This window comes from Herpailurus yagouaroundi, unplaced genomic scaffold (genome assembly GCF_014898765.1).
Source record: "Herpailurus yagouaroundi ecotype Mexico unplaced genomic scaffold, PumYag 28, whole genome shotgun sequence".
In the NCBI taxonomy this organism is placed as follows: Eukaryota; Metazoa; Chordata; class Mammalia; order Carnivora; family Felidae; genus Herpailurus; species Herpailurus yagouaroundi.
Genome location: NW_024412376.1, coordinates 149,721,664 through 149,739,945, shown reverse-complemented (window position 1 = coordinate 149,739,945; position 18,282 = coordinate 149,721,664). Strand labels below are relative to the sequence as shown.

The following is an 18,282-nucleotide window of genomic DNA, read 5'->3' as shown; positions in this document are numbered from 1 at the left end:
CAGCAATTGCAGTCGGCCGGACATAAAAGAAAGGGGAAAAAATCGCTCCTCACTAAAATCTCCAGGAGTCAATTCTTAAATCACACTGGCTCCCACCCTTCTCTTCATAGCCTGATGAGCAGTTGGCTCATATCACTAAAGCCTCACGACCAGCGGTTGTTCCAATCAAAGTCTTTCTTGTAGAAACACACACACACACACACACACACACACACACACACACACACACACACGAAGTCCTGCTCGTGGCTTGACATTAACTTGAAATCAGAATTCCACTTGCATTACAAATAAAGTTGGACGAGCTCCCTGATGGCTGGACTCTGTGGCATTAAGGTCATCACTGAAACATCAAGAGCACACATACATATCTTTCCTGAAGGAAATTCTGAGAAGACTTAAAATATCTTAACTTTGGGTCACTCTACATCAAACCCAGAGTTTCAGGGTTTCCATATGTTCGTTAGCAAAAGATGCTTCAAAACCGTGGCTCTCAAGAGTTTCTTCACTATGAAACGTGCTGGCTGGTATTCACATAGATGGAATCACTTATACGGGCATACTATGTCACACTACGGGCATCTGCAAACTCTTTGTCGTCGCATGAATACAGAATGTGGTTACGTACAATTCCTGAGAAAATAACATCGACAATACCTCTTTGTTGCCACTAAAGAAGGATGTCGCAACACAACTAAGACATAATAAAAGTTTTAAGGGAATAACCCCAAAGCCACTCTAGTTATTAAAAATAAATAAGTTGTTACAAATAATGATACCGTATAAATAGAAACACATCATGTTACAACGGTATTCCTACTGCCTAGAAAACTTTTGGCACAAAGGAGGTACTAAAATGAATATTTTTTGAATGAATGTATTAATCTTGAATGCCAGCATACTAAAAAAAAAAAAAAAAGTGGTTGAAAATATTTGTGTTGGGATCTTGGGATGATGTACCAATTAATGCCAAGGGTATATATAAAGTTATGGATATATTCAAGATGCTGATAATGTAATACATTTTTTGAGTTAATAATTTGTGATGGATATGTTATTGATTTTATTTTTCTTAGTATAAGTTTTATGCAATAACTAATTCCTGATGAGAAAATTATTATATTCCTTTTTGTACCTTTTTTTAATGTTTATTTTTGAGAGAGACAGAGACAGAGTGCGAGCAGGGCAGGGGCAGAAAGAGAGGGAGACACAGAATCTGAAGCAGGCTCCGAGCTGTCAACACAGAGCCCGATGCAGAGCTCAAACTCACGAACAGGGAGCTAGGGACCTGAGCCGTAGTCAGGTGCGCGACCAACTGAGCCACCCGGGCACCCCAAATTATTATATTCTTAATACTGACCCATCCTTCTCTTCTGGTCCTACAGTCCTAATTTAATTTCTGTCTTTCCTCTTCAAGATTTTTCATCGAGGTCTTTCAGAAAGATCCATGTGGTTACAAGACAGTAAACAGACAGACTCACAGATTACAGATTCATGGAAACCAGGCCTAAATCCTGGCTTGACCTCGGTAACTTTGATTGTCCCTTTAAACTCTTGAGTCTCACTTATAAAAGTGGCTCATGATATTAACTTGGAATCATTACACTGTGCACTAATAGCATTGTGGTAATCACTAGGTGGCCTCCATAGCAGAGGGATAGGATGTGTGAGCTAACTTGGCTTGGGGAGCCAATAAAAACAGAAAAAAAAACTGGTTAAATCTACCTAAAATGATAGGTCACTTTACTCCTGGTAAAATTAATCTATATCACATCATTTTCACTAACTCTGGACACACATATGAGCTCCCGATCCCTCCAAGTGTCCAGTCTGGTCTCATGTTCACCAAATTCACCGGACGTTCCCTGAAGCATTGCACCGAACATCTTCAGGGGACAAAAACAAGACACATATGAATGTCGTTCAGTTCCGAAGCTGATCCCTGACGCTGACGCTTTCATTTGAAAATAACTTGAAATTACAGAGGCGCCTGGGTGGCTCATTCGGCTAAACGACCCACTTCAGCTCAGGTCATGATCTCGCGGTCAGTGGGTTTGAGCCCCGAGTCAGGCTCTGCGCTGACAGCTTGCAGCCTGGAGCCTGGTTCACATTCTGTGTCTCCCTCTATGCCCCTCCCCCACTCACACTCTGTCTCTGTCTCTCTCTCTCTCTTTCAAAAATAAACATTAAAAAAATAAAATAACTGGTATTTCTAACTTCTCATGACCATCATTTATAATCACAATCATAGCTTCTATTTATTGAGCACCTACTTTCTACCAGACACCGTGCTAACAGCTTCACACAGACACTGTGCTAACAGCTTCACAAACATTTATTTAATCTCTGCAACAACATTATGGAGTGGTTTACAAATGAAGGACTGGAAGCAGAGGAAGTGTAATTGTTTGTTCAAGGTCAGAATTTAAGTCAGGTTTCAAAACCAGGTCTGTAAGATTCCAAAGCCAGGGGTCTTTCCACTACAGAGCAACTACACTCCAATCGACTACCCTTCGTGAAATTGTAGGGCTTGAGGGAATTGGAAAAAGCCATGCTGCTACAATACACATCAAACCTACTTTTCACAGAATACAGAGCCAGCTTAGCGACGGCAAAGTTTCTATTGCTGCTGGCTAGACAGAGAGATAACAAGAGGGGAAACATTCTTCTTAGAAATATTTCAGGGAGGCTCCGGTTCAATTTGGAAATACCATCCAATCCTCCCTCTACCAGTGATGAATCGTGATTTAAAGGCCCCTCTAGGTAGCTTATTTTAAACTCTAGATGTTTTGAAAGACTGGAAACACCCTGGCCTTCATCACTGAAGAAAATAAGTCAAATCAACTTAAGACTTCAATCCGTCTTGACCGTTTTTATCAGCCAACATTTGAACAAATGACTTGCCACCTTTTATATTTTCATCCCTAGGCCTCTATCTCTCTGACAGTCAGCTGCCGCTCCCCTGCTTCACACTATCTATTTAGCCTGTGAAGTGAGTTATAGCATATTCCCCCCCGAACAATGCACACCACCTATATCAATTACTTTAGGAAGACATCACTTCGGTGGAAGGGAGAAAAAAAAATCCCCGTATTTGGTATTCATTTCTTTCTTTACACCAAGCCAAAGCAAGTGCAGACAGATACAGAGTAATGCTTCGGAAGAGGTTTCTATGTTAATTTTATGATTATTGTTACAAATTGATTTAAATAATTATGTCATATGCACAAGACATTTGCCATTTCCCTTCCTTCATTCTTTCATCTAAGAATTTAAAGGCTTACAATACACACATTAAATAGGGACGGACATGCAAAGGCACCAAATTAAAATGGAGAAGAAAATTAAGATGTCCATTTTGGCATTATTTATAATGCCAAAAAATTGACAATTAAATAAATGTTTAGCTGTACTGGAATGATTAAATACAATGGTACTCACCTAACACAATACAGTGCAACCATTCAAATAAGTTGATAAATTATTTTGACTCCCATGAATCACAGTGGAAAATGAACTTCTATAGTATTAACTGAGAAAAGTAGAATTTAAAGCTTTATAAATCTATATGATGTGACCTCAACTGTAAGAAATTAGACATTCGGAGACAAAACACTGGACTGCAAATCACACAGCAGACCTTTAGGTGATGTGCCGATAGGTGATAGGACGATTTTTCTTAGTACTTTTTTATATTTCCCAAATGTTACCCCTTGAGTCCGTATAACTTTTGTAACAGGAAAAATGAATACTTAGAAATGCTTCAGTTTCCTTATCTGTCAAAGGGAGATGACAGTAACAATAGCCACCTTCTAAGATTGTTCTGTAGTAATTAAATAAGAAAATGCTTGCAGAGCCCCGGGGAACAGTGCCTAGCATCTGGAAACACTAAAAACAGAACAGGGTTGTTGTTTTTTTTTCCCTCTCCTTTTGTTTTAAAGAAAGTATAGTGTGATTTAGCATATGAAATTATATTTTCTCTTCTCAAGGTGTAATTTGTAGAATATGTCTTAACATTTTTAAGAGTTTGTAGGACAATAAGGAAAAAAGAACCAGACTTTTGCAAATTCTGTCCCATGAGCCAATGGTGATAATGCTAAGGTTTATACAAAAGGAGTCGCACTGCAAACCTACACAATAAAGACACACACACACACACACACACACACACACCATAAACGCTTGCTAACATACACATATGCAAATAGCCCAGACTTTCAGCATTTGAGAAGATACTACAAAGAACTCACTTCTGTCCTTTGTTTCTAAAACCTAAGCCCCTTGCTTCTGAGAATGGCCCAGATGATAAAAAATTAGAAATAAGATAAAATATGTATTCAAACATTCCCCCTAGCAAAATAAAATGATGGCCCAACCCAATATGCCTATGGTTTACATCTGCTTCCATTTTTTGAGCCTTACATTATGGATTCCTCATTCCATGTACAATAAAATCCATACCTAGGTCTGCATAGTTAGACTTGAAAAATTGCTTGCGTCCACAAAAGTACAGCTCGAAGTCAGTTTCATTCGACCTGCGCAAAGTGTATCCGTTTTCAAGAGCAGCAAAAGCATCACAGGTATAACGGTAGGTAATGAAACCATAGCTGTCTCTGGAACAGACAAAGAAGAGAGGATCAAAGCTGGTGAGGAAGGATTAACATATATGCCTGTAACCCTTCCTTACTTCGGGAGACTTCGCTGGTGCCAACGTCTCAACCGCTGCATCCATTTATCAGTGTGATTGTCCTGTCAAGCAGCTAAATACTTATTTCTGGGACAGGAAATCTCAACTAGAAAGATTAATAAATAGGGATAAAAGAAAATAAATAAGGTTCTGAACTCAACATGTCATCTGTCAAAGCATTCCCATCCTAGTAATCTTATGGCCATAATTTTTTACATATGTCAGCCTCTAAACAAGAAATAATCTTGAAGATTCTTACCCATCATCCCGCAGATTTACTGTGCACTCCTCAATTTCACCAAAAACTTCAAAACGGTCCCTCAGTTCCGTCCGTGTTGTGTCAGGTCTGATTTTACCAACGTAAATCACACGGCGTTCTTCCTGGGGAAGGGGTGGGGGGGAGTAAGGAGAGACTTTTGCCAGTTCTGGAGATAGGAAGGAAGTTACATCTCTAGAAACATTCATACATGTATGCTCATGCGCACCAAGAACCCACAGAGCATGCCAGTGAAAGCAAAACATACACTAAAACTGAATGAGAGACAACACGTGACCCCAGTTTTCGTGTCCATTTCTCCAGTACTGCTCTTTCTCCCGCGCACCCTACCCTGGATCTCACTCTTCTGCTTTTGCTCTCCAGCTCTGTTCTTCTCTCAAATGAGCGTCTATGTATTACAAAAGAAATATGGGCAATGCAATCTTTTTATCTCTGGACAGCTGGAAGATACCGGTTAAATATTTTAACACCTATGACTTGATTATTCATCTTCCAAATTGGTAAGAAACTGACCTGGCTTGCAAAACTGTTTAATTTCTCATTTAACTCGGGATTCGAATAATGAGATGTACAAATTTAGACATCCCTCGAAACAACGATTCTTAAACTCCAGTATAAATAAAAATTACCTGGGGTGCTTATTAAAAATGCAAATTATTGGGGTTTATCCTGGCTATATTAAAAAAATTAGAAAATACGATTCAACAATCTTCATTTTTAATAAGCACACCCCAGTGATTCTGATGCAGGTGGTCCAAAGACAATAATATGAAAATACAGTCTTAAAATGTAGGCTATTTTAAGCCATGGGTCTCTGCAGAATAAGAGCTATAAAAGAAGCTATAAATTTCACTTTAGCAATGAATCTTATTTTAGGAACAGACTAGAAGGGTGTGGCCTAATTTTCAGAAGTGGAGTCAATATCATCATAATCTGAAAGTCATCAGCAATTTATAGCCTACAAAATATGGGAATAATATCTGACAGCCCAGGGATGGACTCCTTTTTCAGGAAACAGTAAAAAACACTTCTCAGTGTAAGAAGCAATCCTGTATTTGTCATTCCAAGAAGACAAGGCCAAAGGTGATGATGTCCCTCCAAACCAAGGCAAGGTTTTTCGAGAACATAGGGCGTCAATGGAAAGAATGTGCTTACCAACTCGTCTATATGCCTACTGAGAACAAACAAGAATGAAGTGAACTTATAGGTTGCAAGCTTTAAGTTAGATGGGAGCCAAGATTAGGAAACACACAGGACTAAGGCATGGATTCAGCTTGCCGAAGAGTTTCCTCCAGATGTACTGAGGGTATCCTGTCTCGGATGAGGTACAAAGTAATCTGGGCTTATGGCAAAGAGATACTCTATGTTATTCCCTGCATGTCTTTCCTTTTCATATGCCCAGTATTTAGCAAAAGGCCTGGGAAAGAGTGAAAACTCAGTAAGCACTTGTGAAACGTAACTGAGCAATTTACAGACTAGAGTGATCCGATCATCCGTTCATCATCTTCTTTTACCACAGGCAACGCTCATATTTCTGTTTTGATAAGAGAAGTTCCTCGGAGACTCAGATGCAAATAGCCAACTGTCTATCTGACATCTCGAGCTGGATGTCCCCTGAGCACTTCAAACTAGACCATTACCCAAACCCAGTGCTCCAGTTCCACCCTCTCCCCAGTAGGTCTCTCTCCAATGGTCTTAATGTCAGTGAAGTTAATGTCATCTAGCCAAGATTCAGGACAAAAACCTGAGCGCCTTCCCTTTTAGTCCCTTTTAGTCCCCTCTATACATCGATTCTTCCCTTTTAGTCCCCTCTATACATCCAATCATTCATTGGCTCTGTTGATTTTACCTCCTAAATACCTGTCTGGTCTGTCTCTCTTACTCGATCTCCTCTAAACCGAGGTGCCAGCATCTCTTTGTGGACTAGCATAACAGTCTCTTAACTTGGATCCTGGGTCTATATTTATTCTCCTCCAATCTATTCTTTCACTTCAATCGGAATAATCTTTGCTAAGGGAACAGGAATCTGATCATGTCAATTACTGTCTAAAACATTTCAATGGCCTCACATAACTTTTAAGGAAAGACCTAAATCATTAACAGGACCCACGAGGCCTTGCGTGGTCTAGACTCGTCTCCCTCGTGGGTTTTCCCTCCTACTTCCCACTCATCCCTTTATTTTCCAGCCACCTTGAGCTACTCGGTCCCTAGTATATACTGTGCTCCTTTCCTTCCCCAAGGCCTTTGCACAAGCTGTTCCCTTGCTCCTTATAATAGCCTCCCCATACTGTCTCCTCCTCCTCTTCTCCGATATACACATACTGTCTAAAATTACACCGAACTCAACAATCATTTCCTTTCTGAGACTTGAGATGAGGTCAGGTTTCCTATCATTTGTTCTTATAGTACACTATTTCTCTTTCAGAGTTTGATGACCAATTGTAATTAAATAATTAATAATTAACTCGTTGTTTCATGTCTGTTTCCCCCTACAATCTGCATCTGTCCGATTGACAACTGTATGTTAAGGGTACTTGAAACCTAACAGAGTCTAAATGAATATTCGTTGAAAAAAATCAATCAATCACCAGTCAGTTAATCAATTTCAACACTTACCCTTACACCCTTCATTGCATCAAAGAGGCTGAAGGGTAATCCTTACTCCCTGAGACTCTCTAAGAAAATGGAGAATGAAAGCCAGGTTTGATGCCTAGTCATAGGAAAGACCTTGCCAAGGTAGTTAAGCTGAGTGAATTGACAAAGGTTTCCATGATTTGTTTTTACAGGTTTAAGTGGAAGAAGTGTGGAGTACCTACATGTTTGCAGAGCTCTCACTCCTAAAAATCACTTCTGAAAATCCGAGGTGGGCCTCCACTGAAATACTCAGTAAAACACAATTCCCTTGACAACAGCTATCAGGCCTAAATGATTGACCGGGTGAAGTCCCACAAACAGAATGGACTGCCTGATTCACTTCCATGTAGATTGTATGTCTCAGCTGAAGGCTGTAATTGTGTTGTTCCAGACCACCCAGCACATCCTGGAAATCAATAAATACAAATGGACGGTGAGACTCATCCTGGGGCAGTGTTGTACACTGGAGTAAGGGACTCATAACACCACATTCCATTCTATTTACAGCCAGCTCTAGCCAAACAGCCAAATGTGATGGGACTGTTATCTAAACTTTCTGGCGCCTGCTTGCATGGGTGTTACTTTTTTTTTTTTTTTTAAATAGGCCTTTTTTAGGAAGGTTACTACTGTATAAAGAAAAAGGAGGGGGAAAGGCAGAAGAGAGAGAAAGAAATTGAACCATCACAAAGAAATTGCTCAACTACCATTATGGGAATACACACAGCCTACGTATTCAAGGAAATTTGAAGTTAAAGCTAAAATCGACCATATGCACGTCCATATGCAAACATATTGGGACAGTCTCTGAATTGCTTCTTTATACAAAACTGTATGCAACAACGATCCCACAAAGAAGATAAACCAGAGGACCTTTTTGGATACTGATACATTCTGCAGTAAAAAGAAGACACAATCTAGACGGGAAAAAACAGAAACCCAAAGGGCTGGTGCACAATCACTTAAATTACCTATTTGTCTATCATCTCCTTTTATGAAACACAGGAATGGAACCACGTCTTGCTTCCTTACAAAGATCAGAGATTGAATACATGCTGAAATTCTCATTTTAGAAAATGATTAGAGTGCTTGGTTTTCCTAGTGCTAAAAATGAAACTAAAAGGCATCTGAAGGTCTAAAAGCAAAGACAAAAATCTTTCCAAGATTGGCCAAAATGTCTAGCAAAGAACCGATTATTTTTAACATGTTGCAGTTTTATTAGGCAGATGAATAGATTCCATATCTTTAAAAAACCTTAACATTTGCAGCCAATTTTTCAAGACATTAATTTCTAAACAGGAGATGAAAGGAAAAGAAATCAAAATGCTTAATAACATTTTCAACTTCTTAAAGGCTTGGAGGAACTCTAAACCTTTGGAAAAAGCTCCTTGACAAATGATTTTCGGACCAGTTTTCACTATTGAGGAGGACGGAACATTTATCAAATATCTTTTAGCTTCCATTTTCACAAAAGCTAGTTTGCTGATGGTGTGGATAACAAAATTGAAGATTTATATTGCATTAACAGGTATAGTAAATCATCATTATATCAAAATGCAGGGGGGGGGAAATACAGGGAAAAAAACTGACTGAAATTAACTGACTTTGCATGATCAAAATCTTTATCAAAAAGAGAATAGAGCCTCTCGGGTAGCTGGGGAAACATACAATGGCTGCAGTCAAATAATAAGCTAGTTTTGGTAAAAGGGGTTTGACTAAGAGAAAGGGAATTTAGCAGGGAAGTTAACATTTATTGAATTCTAATATATGCCAAGCACTGTGCTTGATGCTTCTTTATGGGTTATCTCCCTAAAATGCTTCGCAACGCCAGGTAACAACAAGGAACAGCCTGATAGAATTTAGATTTTGATTCTCAGAACTCTTAGCCTACATTTCCAAGTCAGGATAATGTAAAAATTTTTTCCTACGTTAAGGAAGCTGCATGTCAACTTCAGCCACGAAAGACTCATGTTCATTTCCAGATTAGCTACCAACCTGACTTCCTCAGAAATTTCAAAGATGTTACAAATACTGTATGTGAGGTATATGGATAAAATCTATGCCCTCTAGGCTGAATGGTACAGTGAGGTCCTCCATCTAAAAGACAAGGTGAGGGGGTGGATGGCTGTGAAAAGGCACATATGGACAGAAAGAAATGCCAAACCTTGACAAAAGTCAAATTGTGTTTTTTCCCTCTCTTTCCCTTCATATTGATGCTAGTAATACTCTTAGAGAAGAAACAAAACTATAGTACTCAGTTTTCCAAAGTTACTTGCAGCTAAGTACTACCCAGGAATATTCTTCTAAGCCTAAGATTGGATCAGGGTGAATAAATCCAGGATAGTCTACGTAAGAGCCAGTATGCAAGTAAACACACGGATAAGGCAGACAGCATGGAAACTGAGAGGATGTAGGACAGCTTTCAGGAAAACTGATAATTTCTAAATAGTGAGGTTCAACTCACAGTAGAACATGTATTCTAACCTACATGAAGTATCTCTTGAAAAAGGCTTGGAGAGAAAACTATTTTCTCCAAAAATTCTAACTATGAGAAATTACACACACACACAATTTTTTTTTTTTTTCCCATTTGGAAGAAGCTGATAATTATCCGTGAATGAAGCACTGTTCCTGACTCCTGGGCTGCATACTGACGAATGGAAGGGAGAAATGAAATGGCTTAGTCATTGCCCAGGCACATCTGGTTTGGGTTTCAAGCACTGAGCCGTATCATAATGTGTACATTTACCCTTTAAATGAACATCCCATTATCATGTTTTCTGGCAGAAAATTTTACCGACTGCAAATGAGTGGGACTTAGAACTCTACGAGAAATTAGGGCAGTGACAGTTTAGACATTAAGTGCCAAACTCTGGCTTGCAAAGTTCCGATTAACCTAAATTACTGCAAGGCTGAGAAAGACAGGGTGACGTGGTTCTTGAGAAAGAATTCAGGTGGAAAGTGGAGGAAAGGAACAATCAGAACAGTGGCAATGGTCAACCCCAATATAAGATTCTGTGTTAGTAACTACTGACTATTAGACCTCTCTTAACTCTCTGATTTGCCGCATCCAGGTTGGTCTGGATAAAGACTTTTAGACGCATAAGCAATGACAAGTTTATACAGACCTCCTAAACCGTCTCCTTACGGAACTCAAAATAAAAGCAATATAGACAGCAAGCCAAAGGCGGCAAAGACCGCTTTAATTTTGTAAAATATCAGTTATTCGATGACTTAACATTTTTTTCATTTCCTTTTTGGGCCTCTGCTTTGCTAGTCCTCTAATTATATGATTGATCTGAATTAATAGATAACCCAGCATTGCACCCTAGATATTCTAAACAAAGTTTACTACTTATTCATTACGTCAAGGGTTTCTCAAAAATATGAATGGAAATCACCTACCCAACCAAGTTAAGAGGACTGCCCTAGGTCCTTTAGCTGTTTCACGAATGACCTCTCAAGCCGATCCAGTCAAATGAGTCAAAGCTCATCACATGTATCTCTGTGCCCAAGTCCATTAAAATACATTTTGCAAATGCACTGTGGCACAAGAAAGTAAATCATCTTGATGAAGGAAAGCAATCAGAAAATCTTCCTATGGTAAACTCATTAAGAAATTCCACTATGCCTTCAAGATAGCCTTCACAATCTTTGTCATGTCTTACAGGACACTTTAAGGATCTCGCTTCCATCGAGCCCTCCAGTACCGATTCTGTTCCCCAGTGTTCTGGTTAAATGACTAGCAGTTTCTCAGCATACCTTGCTCTTGTCTAGGGACTTACTGTGACCTATAGCTTCTGCCTAGAACAGCAGTGCCCACTAAAAACATAATGCAGCCTATGCAAACTTAAATTTTCTAGGAGGCACATGTTAAAAAAGCAAAAAGAAACAGAAAATTTAATTTTAATAATGTATTTTGTTTAGCTCAATATGTCCAAAACAGGGGCGCCTGGGTGGCGCAGTCGGTTAAGCGTCCGACTTCAGCCAGGTCACGATCTCGCGGTCCATGAGTTCGAGCCCCGCGTCAGGCTCTGGGCTGATGGCTCGGAGCCTGGAGCCTGTTTCCGATTCTGTGTCTCCCTCTCTCTCTGCCCCTCCCCCGTTCATGCTCTGCCTCTCTCTGTCCCAAAAATAAATAAAAAACGTTGAAAAAAAAATATGTCCAAAACATTATCATTTCAATTTGCCATTGATATGAAAAGTATTAATCAGGCATTTTACCCTCTTCTTTTGAACTAAATTTTCAACAGCCAATCACATTTATAGTGCATCTTAATTCAGTGTGGCGAGTGGCTGCCATATTGGAAAGCACAGGTGTAGAAAACCTTTGCCTTCCTTCTCTTTCGATTTCAGATCAATCTCACCCTCACCAGGAATGCCCTCCCTCATTCTCAGGTCTAGGTGTCCACCCATTGGCCACCAGTACCTTAGGTTACCTTCTGCCATAGCACTTAACATACCTTACTGCTCATTTGCATATCTTTATCTGCTGGGAGACTTGAAGCTCTCTGGATGTGTGGACCAGGTCTTACCTGATTCTATATCCTAAGCAACTAGCAAATGTTTATCACATAAAGGATCACGAGTTCTCGCTTATGTGAAGCAGAAACAGCATGTCATTGTCCAAGAGGGGGTGAATTTACGAGTTAGTCCCACATCTTTATATTCAGCTCTTATTATCTATAGTTCGCTGATTACAGAGTAAATAATCCCTATGTCCTAGTTTTTTTTTTTCAATCTCCTTTTCCAAAACAAAAACAAAAAAATCTCAAAGCCAGATGTCTAGTTAATTTATAATGACTCAGTGTAAGCCAACTTGATATTTTTACTATATAAGCCATCTTTCAGAGATAACTGATAAAGACTGTCTTACTCAAAGAATTAACTAAAGAACTGGTCAACATTGGTGACACAAAGAGAAGGCAGAGGGTATCTGCTTTCAGTCTGGGGCTAGTGACCTCAAGGTTGCTTTTGGCACAGGCGTAACTGTGGAATGTAGACCAGCCACACCAAATGATATTTTGGAAAGAGCCAAACTAATGAAAAGACCCCTCTCTCCTTTATGCACTCTCTTTAAGTATCTGGCACTAAATTATCTTCGGAAGGACAAAAAGAAACACATGCCATTTAGCTACATTTATCTGCACAGCTTTGGTTATAGTGGTGTATTTTGCACAAACACATAATGAAACCATTAATCGTTCTCTTCACTGTGATACTTTTGGGAAGAAACATGGAGGATTTTACAAAATATGGATTTGCAAACACTGAAATAACTCTTTTCCTACATGCTTGCGCAACATGATTCTCTTTTGTAAAGATTAACTGTAATGTGCCATACCAGAAGGCTTTGTAAACTCTATGGCATTATATAAATGTGAGTTATTATAATTATTGAACAGGCTATTAATTAAATACAGCAAAATTAAAAAACTTGAATTTTTAATTTTCGTTAGTCTTCTTTAAGTGTTAACGAATGATACTCTGGCAGCCCTTAATATCACAGCTCATTTGAAAGTTGAGAAAAATGAGCAAAGGTGTTGTAATTTGCACAAGACTTTTGATTCAGTCTTAGGTAGCTTCAACGTTAAATGACAGCAAACACTCTAGACCTTTAGCCTAAGTATTCAATCACTTCTCCCTTCTTTTTCCTCGAGCGCCTGCTATTAACAAGCCTCTCAGTTAACCTTTTCCCTCTGGTTGATAACTGTTGGCCAGTGCTTGATTTTGACCCCATTCGTCAGTTCTTTTATGTAGTTTTTTCAAGATTTTGTTGATGGTTGTAGGTTTTCTTAAAGGTACAATACAAATCTCACCTTTACAGTTGAAAGTCATTTCCCTAAACCTTGGTTCCCTTATATGCAAGACCTGGGAACAGCTGATCTAACTGAAATGACTCTCAGGAACAATGAAGCACAGACAGGCAGCCACGGCGGACAAAAGCAATGCCACTTCTGATTGATTACTCAAGGCTCCCTGAAGCCCTGAGTTGGGAGAGACCCAAAGTTTCCCCGCGGGCTCAGTGGGAAGAGTTCCATAATTGATTAGGAATGTCTGCCATGGGCAAGACTGACAACTGGGGCCACTGGCTTTCACCTTCTAAGTTCTGGGTTGAAAAGCAATAGGAGGGAGCTGGGGTAAAATCTACCTACTTGCGAGCAGGTGCTGAGAAGTAGTGACCCGCAGAGAACCAACAAGTTCAACATAGCCTGGATCTTTACATCGAAGTGTCAGTGATGTCTGTATGTCAAGGAGATGTGATGCCTTGCAGTACGTGGTGACGAAATACATAATGGGTTACTGCAAAGTAACTCATAAGAAATGTGGATGTGTCAACTACCCGGTTAGATGCTGACCCAGCACAAGTAAGAAATGATGACTTTTTAGCAAGTCTTCATCTACCGCCTCCTTTAAATCCAACTTGAACCCGGTCCCTTCCCGCACGATCCAATTCTAACGTCTGCAGAAAAGACAAAAACTAAAAAACCAAACACGGGCACCGCCTCATCTTCCACTCACAAAAGCCGCAGAGGACGGTAAGAAAAACCCATCTTCTGACCCCGATGGAACCAGTCTTTGACTAAATAAATCCCTGCTCCCTCCATTTTGGAAAACAAAAGTAGAGAACAGCAACGAGCTTCAAGATGAATGAGGAACGTGACGTCCGAATAGGAACCTACGCTCATTTACCATGTTGCTTCCCAATAATCTGCGTCAAGAGGGATTGGATGGGGGACCCACCGCTGTTTCAAAGTCAACAGGCTGAATGTTGCATATTCTAACAAAGCCTTCGCTTTAGTTTATTTTCTAGTCTGCAAAAAAACAAAAAAAAAAACAAAAAAAAACAAAAAAAAAAAGGTGGAAGGGAAGGGAAGGGAAGGGAAGGGAAGGGAAGGGAAGGGAAGGGAAGGGAAACCCTCCCTTAAAATGAAAGTGAGCTCCCAGCTGCTTACAATTGCCTTCTGCCTCTGCCTCTCCCTTTGTTTGGCCCTTTCAGACTCCCGCTTCTCATACTCTTTGCGGTATTCTTCCCTCTTCAGCCTTTCGTGCTGATATTCCTCGTAGCTGTCATACCTGAGAAACATAACTTCATCATTAAGTCAACCGTCAACCGCCTCCATTTACCCAAGCAAAACGAATCATGATCGGGGGAGGGGGCAGGGTTCGAGCTGACACCGCGTCATCTAGAGGAGGGGGTGAGAGGAGCAGAAGGAAAATGACAGGCACCCTCACCTGGGCCTCCGGCTGTAGGGCGACCCGGAACGTGATCTTGCGCACAGAGGAGAATTTCGGTGCGCGCGGTGTCTGCAGTGGCTCGACTCATAGTAGTAGCAAGATCTGGGAGCGAGAGGAAAAACAGAGAGGGCATTTGCAACCGCCGCTTCACCCCGGTTTACTGGCACGACAGAATAGCCCCCGGAACACCGTGTGACAGAGAGCGGCTTTTTCCTCCTAGCTACTGGTGAGATTTCCCGGTGGCGGTTTGTGATGGTGTAGTCAGCTTAGAGGTCTGGGGAGTGATGTGTGCTTTCCCAGCCTCTCTTATTGATGCTAACGCCGAGCGCCAGTCTGGTACAATGTCAGCTTTATCTCGCGTGGATCTCAACTGTACTGGCACAGGGCAACCCTCCAGGTAATGGAAAAAGTTAGGGGAGCAAGTAGGTTTCTTACAAATTGCTCTCTGTGATCCGACTGGCTCAAGCCACTGTGCTCAAGGCTGACAGATTTAAGATGAGGAGGACTGTCTGTGTGACAACATCCTCGTTAGTTCCAGAGGCACTGGGGATGCCGTGTTGAGGGGCCGGGCTGGGCTGCCTGTGGGTTGCGAGTGCGTGTTTTGGTTTGTTTGTTTGTTTGTTTTTTTGTTTTTTTTTTTGGTTGGTTGGTTGGTTTGTCTGTTTTTTGGACCTGACGCTCTGGGGTGGGTGATGACAAGGTTACCTTGAAGAGGATCTACTGCCTGGGGACCTTGATCTTGACCTGGAATATGGTGATCGGGAACACGACCTGTGTCGAGAAAAGGACCTTGAACGAGAGCGCATCCTTTGGGGTCTTTGAGAAAATAAGGATTTGGGTGGTGACACGGAATCTCTACACGGAGAGTTAAAAGAGGAGCAAGAAGGCGACACATCGAACAACGAATAGGATTGTGTGCCATCCCAAGGGTAGTTCAGTTTATCACTTTCATCTTCACTGTCATCAAACAGGCCATCCATGGCTAGTCCTGAATTTATAAACATAGGTAGTTTGGAGAATTGTTCATTACTGAAATCACTGTCCCTCAGTTCACTGGTCTTGTCTGCTTCGTCGTCAAAAACAGCTTGACTGGGATGACCGAAGTGCTTGTTCAGCTCGGCTCGGATTTCCTGGTCTTGGAGCTGTTTTCTGGTGCTGCAAGGAGAGACCTGCTTGCCCGCCCCCGGAGTCTCTCTCAGGTAGCACTGGTCTGAATCTGTGGAAGAACAAATCTGCCCCTGCCAATCGGAGGGGGCATCTTTATATTCTAGTTGTCTAGAGTCTTGGAGCTCCTGTGATATATTAATGAGTATTTCCGTTTTGGAATTAATCGACTGACAATAGTCATGGTCACCAAACAGCCGTAGGCTGGGCCGCTTGGCCTTCCTTTCCTCGTGTCCACTGGTGAGCACGGAGGTCTTGCTGAGTTGTGCGTACAACTCAGACTGCTCGGGCCCCTTCTTGGTGGAGTTATTGCCTTGGGTGCCAGGAGGCTCACTGTACCTGGGCTTCTTTGATGGAGGAGGTCCCACAGTCTTGCAAGAGGACTTCAGCTTTGGAGAAGTCCTGAAAGGGTTATCTTGGTTGGCTTTGTGAGGAGGAGTAGTGGGCGGAGTTAGGCCTATGGGAAAAAGAAGGAGGGGGGTGGGGAGAGAGACAAGAGATGGAGATCATGTGGTTAAATGCCAGGACAAGTGTTCCTAACTTCTCCAGGGCTTCAGACAATGGCGAGAAAGAAGGGACACGAAATTCATGCAAGACCTGAAAAAGTACCTCTCTCCCTGTAAGCCCCTGTCACCAAGAAAAGACAGATTTCACTACTGGCAGGTGGCAGTGAAATCTGTGATATTTTGTGTTTTACATGCCAATGCTAACAGAACTGACCTCCCAGAAAACTCGAACGCCTCCCTACCGGCCTCCACGGGCACCAGGCATTACCCAAGCTCGCATTTCCAAGGGCACCGTGCGTCTGCCTTATGGAACATTAACACAGCACGGCCCAGGGGGATCACAGAATAGCTTTGGTAGCCTTTGTCTGCAAGGAATTCTGAGGAGCACACAAGTGGCTCAGAAAAATTTCCCCAATCGAGGATCACTACCCAAGGAGCCCCAGAACTCGGCAACTTAAAAAAAAAAAAAAAAAGATGGCATGACAGCAAATGTGGGGCAGGGTGGGAAGGACACAGACAACTTCAAAGGAAGTCCAGTAAAACACGACAGACGAAAGCAGGGAACCAGACAACTGTGCAACTTGACGGCAATGATTCTTTTGTCTCCACAGTTCATTAACTTAGTAAACCATGGCTAATGTAGGTATAATACTTTCTTGTAAGCATAACTAATACATTCTGTCTAAAATATGGTTCTGCAACAGAAACCTAAATGAACAGGAACACTAAATATTGCAGTGCTAGTGGACCATTTTATTTAGAGCACAACATCGGGGCGGGTTAGGAGGCTGAAGGACTGAAACGGACCCAAACTCCGGCAACCAACTAATTAAAAAAATAATAATAAAATAAAGGGAGACCAGAGTCACCCCATCGGTTGGTGTCTTTCGTCCTTTTCTACAGAAGAGCAGAAAATGCCATCAGATGGCCATGGTGGGAGAGTCCGTGAGCTGTAGTTGCCTCCACTATGTTTCACCCCTGAGAAAGTTCTACTCATCCCTTCACACCGAGGAAGGATAATTGGGAAATGGCTCCAGAGTCCAAGGAACTTTGAAGAAGGGCACGCTAGGGTTCAAATGACTTTATGCTTACAAGGGAACATTTGAGTTTACAATCCATTTTCTATTCGGGAGGATGGGTGAACGCTGTTCAGCAGAGTTCAAGTCTGCTAACAAGTCTGGGGTTAGACTTAAGGCAACTGCACATTTCAAGGAAATGGCAGAAAAATCTGACTTTGCTGGAGAAAAGGGAAAAAAATACACACACACACACACACAGACACACACACACACACGACCAAGTAGATCACAGAAAGCCACATGCAATTTTGGTATGAACAGGAAGATACTGCCTCTTTTTCCTACTTTGCAATAAAAATATGGAAGAAATTAATATTTCCTGTATAATAAAATATTTGACACCACTATTTGGCAATTTTTATTCTGTACGGCTAAAGCTTTCTAAATGAGGGGAGAAAGGCTACAAAAATGCAAAGTAATGTGACTTTGGAAATCCACCCCAGAAAAATTCAGAAAGACAGGGGAATACAAACACAGAGAAGGGACCCAGCAGAGTCCCAGAAAAGCTCCCTAGATTAGCAGGCACCCCCACATGCCTTCCGTACTCTTCATTTGAAGGTAATAGGGAGGTGACATATTATACAATGAAACCTCCATGTCACTGAGGCACACTCTCCTTTTGTCCCCTCTTTCATGGACAGGTATGCCTTTTACTCGCTCTAAGAGATTCTTATGTATTCAATCTTTCTCTCTCTTTTT

At 41.3% G+C, this 18,282-nt stretch overlaps 1 protein-coding gene across 5 annotated transcripts in view; it reads right to left on the bottom strand.

Moving 5' to 3' along the window:
- PPARGC1A (PPARG coactivator 1 alpha) overlaps window positions 1-18,282 on the bottom strand; it is a 655,208-nt gene that overhangs the window by 5,722 nt on the left and 631,204 nt on the right. For 4 of the 5 annotated variants that reach the window (XM_040486923.1, XM_040486911.1, XM_040486918.1 and 1 more), the window contains 5 exons: window positions 15,540-16,455; window positions 14,832-14,936; window positions 14,552-14,672; window positions 4,947-5,068; window positions 4,462-4,613 (listed from right to left, as the gene is read on the bottom strand). In XM_040486923.1, coding sequence (XP_040342857.1) covers window positions 4,462-4,613; window positions 4,947-5,068; window positions 14,552-14,672; window positions 14,832-14,936; window positions 15,540-16,455 — 1,416 coding nt within the window. The remainder of the gene's footprint in view (window positions 1-4,461; window positions 4,614-4,946; window positions 5,069-14,551; window positions 14,673-14,831; window positions 14,937-15,539; window positions 16,456-18,282) is intronic. The other variant, XM_040486927.1, reaches the window with a different exon arrangement.